Genomic DNA, 9,421 nt, shown 5'->3' with positions numbered 1-9,421 from the left:
AATTGTTGGTTGAGCCACCTCTTTTCTTCTAGCTCCAAGATGGCCAATAGGTTCCAACACATGTATCTTGTTGATTGGTAAACCACCTATAGTGTTGTATTGAAAAGAGTTCTGAATTTAGTGGCAGAGAAGCCTGTGATGAATTAGTGATGTCTGTGATGGGTACAGGACAGAGAGGTTAACAACTGCTTGACTATTATTTGACATCCTGGGAAACAACAGCTTCTCAGAGTTACTATCAAGCCACTTGTGAGTGGGGGTCATGTCCCTAGGATGGAGTATTTCATAGCTAAGGTCTCTATGATTAAAGAATCCTATGGTGGATTTTTTGGAAGTCCCAGCAGTCTTTTAACACATACTGAAAGGCAGAGCCTTCATTTTCCTAAGGATAAAGGAGCTTCTTTTTCACTCAGAACTTTTGACCTTGCTAGGGATCAGGGTGGGGGATATTTACAAAAATTTTACATGTAATAAGTAAAGTTTAGGGTCACTTTTCTTTTTAGATAAGCATAAGTGTGACTACCTATCATTATCATCACTGATCTATCATCTCTATATTTTTTTAAGACATAATGACATTAGAGTCAAAATTCTAAAGAAATTTGTTTTTTATTATCTTTTTTTTCTCTCATTTTTCAGATTTCTGATTGGATGCATTTTCTGGTACAGACTGAAAAGAATGCAGTAAAAATTCTGGCCAACAGTGGAAATATTGGCTTAATCTCCACTTTAGTATAGCATTCCTTCTCTTCTGTAGCACCTCATAATAGAAGAAAAATGTATGGAAGTGCAAGAACAATCACCAATTTGGAAGGTAGTCCTTCCAGATCTCCTCGTTTGCCAAGGTCTCCTCGTTTGGGCCACCGAAGAACAAGTAGTGGCGGAGGTGGAGGAACAGGCAAGACTCTGTCCATGGAGAATATCCAGTCCCTTAATGCAGCCTATGCTACATCTGGACCCATGTATCTGAGTGATCATGAAGGGGTAGCTTCAACAACTTACCCGAAGGGTACTATGACTCTGGGAAGGGCCACAAATCGAGCCGTATATGGAGGCCGAGTCACAGCTATGGGGAGTAGTCCCAATATTGCTTCTGCTGGGCTTTCCCACACAGATGTCCTCTCATACACAGATCAACATGGTGGTCTGACTAGCTCATCCCATCATCACCACCACCAGGTCCCCTCCATGTTGAGGCAGGTAAGGGATAGCACAATGTTAGATCTTCAGGCCCAGCTCAAGGAACTTCAGAGAGAGAATGACCTCCTCCGGAAAGAGCTTGACATCAAGGACAGCAAGTTGGGATCTTCCATGAACAGTATCAAGACCTTCTGGAGTCCCGAGCTCAAGAAGGAGAGAGTCTTGAGGAAAGAAGAGGCAGCCCGGATGTCTGTCCTTAAGGAGCAGATGAGGGTTTCCCATGAAGAAAATCAGGTAGGTTATGACTCATCTTGGTGTTTTTTAGCCTTGGCTTCTCACTCAGTCATTAATGCTTTGCAGATGGTACCATGCCTGTGCAGAGGAAAGTTTGACATCATCAAGAAAGCTATGGCTCAGTATGTGTTTGACTTGGAGATTACAAGAAGGCATAGGAAATATAAGGTTACAGTTTGTCATCTCCTTATTATCCAATAACCTTTCACAGTGTTACAGAAGACAGAGGAATCATTCCTCATTGGCTAACTTTTAAACTTGGTTAATTTTGTTTTCTTTTCAGTAATCACAAGAATAGCTCAGATGTACCTCCGAAGAGGAAAACGTTAATTTTTGCAAGAGTAGACGCTTTAATAGCAACATTTAGAGGGCCGCATTTGACTGGTGAATTGATTTTTTTGAAGCAGCAGCAACATTATTTTCTTCTAGAATGAAGAAAATTTGTTCATTAAATAGCACACTGAACAATATTAGATGATATTCGATGGGATGGATTTGATATTATGTTAGAGAAACACAATGAATTTTACCTGGTTTTTCTACCTTTATCCATTCGAAATATATATATATTTCTTTTTTTTTCTTTTTTCTTTTCTTTTCTTTTTTTAGGGCTGCACCCATGGCATATGGTGGTTCCCAGGCTAGAGGTTGAATTGGAGCTGAAGCTGCTGGCCTATGCCACAGCCCCAGCAACTCCAGATCTGAGCTGTGTGCAACCTACACTGCAGCTCATGGCAGTGCTGGATCCTTAACCCACTGAGTAAGGCCAGAGATTGAACCCACGTCCTCATGGATATTAGGTTCGTTACCACTGAGTCACAACGGGAACTCCTATCCATTCAATATTAATTCAGCATCTACTATGTTCAGGGAAACTTATTACTCTTCTTTGATCTATCTTTCATGTCATACCAAGGTTAGTTTCCCAGTGTCTCTGTGCTGTTATGCCATTCACCTCCTTTAAAGCCCAAAATAATTACTCATTGCCGCCAAAATGAAGTCTGCCTTTGGCTAAGCCTACAGCACCTTCTACTAGAATGCCTGAAGCAGCCTTCCCAGTCTTATCTCCTTCCACATCTCCTGTGCTACCTGCACTACCACTTGGTAATTCCTGCACATACTTAAGTTTTCCCACCTCCATTCCTTTCTTTTCCCTTCCACTAGTGGCCTCCTCAGCAACCCCTCTCATCTACCACTTTCTCTTCAGTCCCAGCAAGTCTCTATTTTCAAATCCTGTCTATTCTGTGAATTTTGTTTATATGCTGCTGTCCAAAAGGGCTTTGGAGTAAGATATGCCTGGGTTTAAGTTCCAGCTTCAGCTTTTATTAGCAGGAGATAAATGCTAAGAGATTGGGAGTAGAGAATGTTGTGCAATTTGGCTGAAAAAATAGCCCAGGTATCATTTAACTTTCTGTAGAAATAGGAAATAATTCTAACTTGGCTGAACTACTGATTCTCCAATAATTGGTCTTGATGATGCTCTAGTTGGCCTAATGAAACTTTCTGCCTTTCTTGGGGTCATCTGCCAACCTCCTCTCTGTTTCTCTGGCTCCCACCCCTTCAAAGTCCAAGTGTCTGTAGAAGCATTTCTGATCTGTTTGAGAATCTGCTCTTTATTCTCCTGTTTGTGGAGAGCAATCACCTTATCCCTTTGATTATCTGACAGAGCCTTTGCTGGTTTTCAGATGTGGAAAGGTGATTTTTGTTGGGAACAAAAAGCTTTGTTCTTCATTTCTAAATCAAATTAATGCCCTTCACTATCATTTCCACTTTTTTCTGAGTTTACTCTTTTACGAAGTCCCGTTATTACTGCGTGCATTTCCCCAGTTCTGTACTGATTTTCTTCCTTTTTTATTTTTTTAAAGAAAATAGTTAAAGCAGTTTAGGAATGATGTAAGTAGTGACAAAAAGTTTGGAAGCCATTTTAAAAACTGTCATCTCCAACTTAGTTTTTTCTTATGGTTTTATCATTAATTTTTTTTTTGTCTTTTCTAGGGCCGCTCCTGCGGCATATGGAGGTTCCCGGGCTAGGGGTCTAATTGGAGCTATAGCCACCGACCTACGCCAGAGCCCCAGCAACTTGGGATCCGAGCTGTGTCTGTGACCTACACCACAGCTCACGGCAACGCCAGATCCTTAACCCACTGAGCGAGGCCAGGGATCGAACCTGAAACCTCATGATTCCTAGTCAGATTCGTTAACCACTGCGCCATGATGGGAACTCTTCTATCATTAAATTTTGTTAAAGCACAGATCCCTACTTATACATGTATATTTATTTACAAATTACATGATATATTACTGTGCCAATATGTTATGTGTCTTCTATGATATTCACAAATAATTAAATGTGGAAGAGACAAAACAAACTAAATAATTTATTGAGGTGAATTTTTTGTTTTTTTTTGTTTTTTTTAGGGCCGCACCTGGAGATTCCTAGGCTAGGGATTGAACCTGGGCTATTGCTGCTGGCCTACGCCTCAGCCACAGCAATGCCAGATCCAAGCTGCATCTGCAACCTACACCACAGCTTGAGGCAATGCCAAATCCTTAAGCCACTGAGCGAGGCCAGGGATTGAACCTGCGTCCTTATGGATGCTGGTCAGATTCATTTCCGCTGAGCCATAACAGGAACTCCAATTGAGATAAATTTTAAGGACACACAAAACCTTTTTGCTTTTAATAAAAACATTTTAAGCCCCTTGTGTATTTTGTAAGGCATAGTTCAGTTTAAAGCAGGTATTATCTATAACTCTGTTTAACTATCCCATGTTACCTTAAGCTAGAAGCAAGTCAGTATTTGAGGGTGCTTCTGTTACCTCTTTCTTGTTCTGAAACTTACTATGACTGCAGGTTACCTTGGTTACTGTGGGTGACATGACTGCAAAGTATGGCCCAGTGAAAGCCCTAGTATTAGTCTGTGTATTAAATAGAAGTAAATTGTAATTATTTTCTTTTTTTGTTGTTTAAAAATATAAAAGGAAGAAGAAGCATGGTGATTTTGAAAAGTCAATTTACTTGAAATATGAGATAGTATTACAAAGTACAGACTATAAAGATTGATAAAAAGCAGGTTTAATTGAAGTGGCCTTCCTTGGAAGTGTATCAGGATCCCTTTTAGGAGTATATGAATACCTGCTGGTCCGAATAGGGTAAATCCTGCAGCAGTAATCATCAGACCTCGAATCTCAGTGGCTTAACACATCAGAGATTTATTTTCTATTCACCTGAAGTATGATGCAGGTCCAAGTGACTCTCCAAGGCAGCTCTCCTCCAGGCAGTGTCTTAGAACCCAGGCTTTCAGCATCTTGGCACATGGCTTTTAAGAGTTGCTACAGCAGAGGAAGAGAGTACCTTAAATTGGCGTGTTGTCTCCTCAATTCCTTGTTCTGGAAGTGACACAGTTGCATGGGGGTGTGAGGTGTTGTCCTCTTCTCTTTCCAGAAAGGAGAGGAGAATCACTAGACATTTCTACCAGTGGGGTTTTTATATTTGTCAAAAAGTGGAGCTAGAAGAAATACAGTTTGGGGGAGTTCCCGTGGTGGCGTAGTGGTTAACGAATCCGACTAGGAACCATGAGGTTGCGGGTTCGGTCCCTGCCCTTGCTCAGTGGGTTAATGATCCGGCGTTGCCATGAGCTGTGGTGTAGGTTGCAGACGCGGCTCGGATCCCACGTTGCTGTGGCTCTGGCGTAGGCCGGTGGCTACAGCTCCGATTCGACCCCTAGCCTGGGAACCTCCATATGCCGCTGGAGCGGCCCAAGAAATAACTAAAAAAAAAAAAAAAAAGAAATACAGTTTGGGGAACAATCCAGACTTCTGCTTTGATGCCCTTTCTTTTATTACTGCTACGGCTACCATAGGCAACTGATGGGGGCTTACTATGTACTTGGCATAGTGCTGAGAGTTTTTTGTACTTTATCTTATTTAGTGTTTGCATCAATCATCTGAGGTAGGTGCTAGACTTCTCATTTTACAGATTAAAAATAAATGTAGAGAGAATAAGCAGCTCACCCAAGTTCACACAGCTATTAAGTGACAGAGCTGAGCTTTAGGGCTTTGTTTTATTTTATGCCACCATCTTAAGATCTTAACTTTATGCTTAGCACTTCCTTATCGGATCACTGAGCTGTGAATAGAATCTTTGTGTAATAGGAAGATCATACTTCATATGTCAGATGAAAAAAATGACTAGTTTTGATAGAATGATTAAGAATGTAATTAAGTTTCATTAGGATTTTTATTATTAATTCAGACTTTATTTCTTTTCTCCAGAAATGGCTGTTTTGGGTTTCTATCATTTACCATTTACCATAACTTACTGTATTTTCCCTTTAGAGGAAATATTACAGAAACCTTTTCTATATGGAAGACAAGAATGTAAAAGAGATAAAGAACCTTTGATTGTGGTTTCTTATCCACAACAACCAGAGACTGCATCTACAAATATGGTTTCACCAGGGGGTATTTGAATTACTAGAATTTTACTAACCCAAGTCCAGGTGATCTAAAATAATTTGAATTGTCCTATATGAATAGAAATGGGCAGCTGGTCCACTATAGGGTAGAAGTGAAGAAACTTAAATGATTTTTTTAAATTAAATGATCTTATGTATGAAGTTCATACTGCTGTGAATGTAATTATCACTAGCACAGACTTTTCACCCATACGTGCAGGGCTATGGATGGCACCCACTCATCAATTCCTTTGCAGTATATTTTGAAGTCCTTGTGGTTCTGTCAGAGGGAGCTGAACCCAACTCTAGATCTGAGAGAGGATGGTGTTATAGAAAGTAGAAACCTTAGAGCTAATGTGACCAAATTTCTTATGTGTGAAAGGTAGAGTCAGGTTCCTGAATGGATATTCCACCCAAGACCCCTAAGTTCATACTCCCTAGGTTCTCTTCATGGCCCTACTTCTCAGTCATACAGGCCTGCATATATAGAAATACATTGGGAGACTAAGAGTTGTGGTACTGATATTCGGAATCCTTGGCTTGTTTGTAGAAACTAGAATACATGGATGCAGTTATTCTATTCTTATGTGATCATTTGTGCATTTTGCTTCATGACATATTTTCTTGAATAGAGGGAGGGTATGGTGGAGTCTTATGCTCTCAATGTCATACTTGTAGACTGATTTGAGAAGAGATGAGGAGAAAAGATTTAGAATGGATATTCTGCTGCTACATGAGGTAGTCCCCTTATTGTTTTAGTGGCCTGTGGGGTTAAGGTGAATGTTGGGGGCAAGAGAATGAAACCACTTATGGGGAAGTAAAGTGATCCATTTTTCTCTAAAAGATTATATAGTTGTTTTTTCTTTGCAGCTCCATTCTGTTTACACCTATGATAGAGGTCAAAGAGAGAAAACATGGTAAAGAGTGCATTTTCAGAAAGTTCGTAAGGACTTACAGCTTATGGTTCTGTGCAGATATGTTATCAACCTTTCATATTCCTGGATTTTGTATGCAATTATTAACTTTGCATTTTAATGGATTATTTTTGCTAAATTAGGTGTACATTTTTTAGACATTTTCCAAATTTGTGCATGGCTAGTCAAGGATCTGCATGAATATAAATAGCATCGCTCTCTGGGAGATTGTACTAGATCTAATATTTACCCATCTCGTGTGTGCAGAAGTGGGACAAGGTCATTGGGAAACGTAACCTAAGAAGTGTAAGTAAACCTGTCTGGGGAGTGTTACGGCTTTTAAGCAATGGTTATATGACAATTTCTATTTCTGCCTTAACACAATAGAAGATAATCTACTCTAAATCAATATTACTATGGGTATTTGATGAGGTTTTTTTTTTAGCTGGTTTCACATATGATTTATTGATTCTCATTTTGAGTCTGTAACTTGGAAAGGTCAACATGGATCACATTTCTATGTTTCCTTTATTATTTTTTTCTTTTATTTATATAACTGCAAGGCCATTTCAACAGAGGTTATTCAACTCTGTTCTAAAATATTCATTTCATTGTGAGGGTCCACTTATGACGAATTGTGCCATTGCAGGGGGGTGATGAAATTAATTCTACCTCCTGTTGAGAAAGTGGTGAGGTAGCTGCATTGTGAAGGGATGTCCATTGAAGTTAAATGCAGATGCAGTCACCTTGAGCATGGAGTGTACACTCAAGGGCTCATCCCTGGAGTATTGAGTCCCATCAGGTTTGTGGGTAGGACTTAAAATATATTCACTGCTCAGACCTGTCTTAACTGTCTTTTTCAGATACCATTCCTTCTACTACTCTAAGATCCATGGATTCCCCAGAGCCAGGTTTCCAAAGTGTGTCCAGGGAATGACACATTCCAAAGGGGATTTTCTGTCGAACTTAAGATACAACGTACTCCTAGAAATTAATAATGTTATATGTTATGGGTTGAATTGTGTCCCCCCCATAAAAAGATATGTTGGGGTCTTAACCCACAGTATCTCAAAATGTGACTTTATTTGGAGATAAGCTCTCTCTCTCTTTTTTGCGTTTTAGGGCCATGCCTGTGTCATATGGAAATTCCAGGGCTAGGGATTGAATTAGAGCTACAGCAGCTGGCCTAACCCATAGTCACAGCAACATGGGATCTGAGCTGCACCTGTGACCTGCACCACACCTCATGGCTGTGCCAGATCTATAACCCACTGAGCGAGTCCAGGGATCAAACCCTCGTCCTAATGATACCAGTCCAGTTTGTTACTGCTGAGCCACAATGAGAACTCCTGGAGATAAGGTCTTTAAAGAAGTAATCATGTTAAAATGAAAGTTCAGAAGCACATGGGGTGATGGTCTGAAAAGAAGATACCAAAAGTTGCCTTTGTGTTACTCCCTTCCCCTTTTTAATTTAAAAATAAATACTTTTAATTGATAAAAGAGTTAAAATGAAGGTGGGTCCTAATCCAATATGACTGGTGTCCTTATTGAAAAGGGAAATTTGGTCCCAGACATAGACATGCTCAGAGAGAAGACTATAAAAAGAGACAGGGTGAAGATGCCATCTATAAGCCACAAGGAACAGATCCCTGCCTTACAGTCCTGAGAAGGAACAACCCTGCTGACACCTTGATCTTGAACTTCTAGCCTCCAGAACTGCAAGACAGTAAATTTCTGCTGTTTAAATCACCCAGTTTGTGATACTTTGTTTGGAAGCCCTAGAAGACCAATACAACATATCAGTGTGTGAAATGCTCCAACTCCTGAAGTTAAAAATATTTATTAAATTTACCTAACTCAGCAATTTCCCATACTTACTTGACCATGAAAATTTATCATAAACTGAGCCCCTATGTATTAGGCGGCTATTGCTGCAGTAATACTAACAAGCCATCCCAAAACTTACTAGCTTAAAAGGACAAGCATTCAACTCTCCCTTCCATATTTATACTGACTGTGGCTTAGCCGGGCAGGGTTGGACTCTAGGTGGACACCAGGCTCTAGGCTGAAAGCAGGGTTCAGGTATGTTCCATATGTTTCCATATTCTCTTTGGAACAGCAGCTATTCAGGGCTTTATCTTCTTCTTCTTCTTCTTCTTTTTTTTTTTTTTTTTGTCTTTTCACGGCCGCAGTCACAGCATATGGAGGTTCCCAGGCTAGGGGTCGAATCAGAGCTACAGCTGCTGGCCTACGCCAGAGCCACAGCAATACCAGATCCGAGCCACATCTGTGACCTACACCACAGCTCATAGCAATGCCAGATCCTTAACCCACTGAGCAAGACCAGGGATCGAACCTACAACCTCATGGTTCCTAGTCGACTTCGATTCCATTGTGCCATGACAGTAACTCCAGGGCTTTATCTTCTCATGGTGAATCACAGATACCAAGTGTCCAACCAAACTACATAGACATATTTAAAGACTCCACTTGCATCATATCCACTAACATACTAACATTCTATTGCCTAAAACATGTTACATGGCCAAACTCAAAAGTCAGTGGGATCAGGTCAGGGAAATCTACTCCCTGCCAAAGCAGAAAGGGAGTGTAGTGA

General features: G+C 40.4%; 1 protein-coding gene across 1 annotated transcript in view; it reads left to right on the top strand.

Moving 5' to 3' along the window:
* The first annotated feature begins 637 nt into the window (after positions 1-637).
* LOC125125729 (ERC protein 2) overlaps positions 638-9,421 on the top strand; it is a 422,494-nt gene continuing 413,710 nt past the window's right edge. Inside the window, exon 1 of the mRNA XM_047777153.1 lies at positions 638-1,434. Coding sequence (XP_047633109.1) covers positions 778-1,434 — 657 coding nt within the window. The 5' untranslated portion in view covers positions 638-777. The remainder of the gene's footprint in view (positions 1,435-9,421) is intronic.

This window comes from Phacochoerus africanus, chromosome 1 (assembly GCF_016906955.1).
Source record: "Phacochoerus africanus isolate WHEZ1 chromosome 1, ROS_Pafr_v1, whole genome shotgun sequence".
Classification (NCBI taxonomy): domain Eukaryota; kingdom Metazoa; phylum Chordata; class Mammalia; order Artiodactyla; family Suidae; genus Phacochoerus; species Phacochoerus africanus.
Note: the sequence above shows the minus strand (reverse complement) of the source record. Positions and strands in the feature narration are given on the sequence as shown.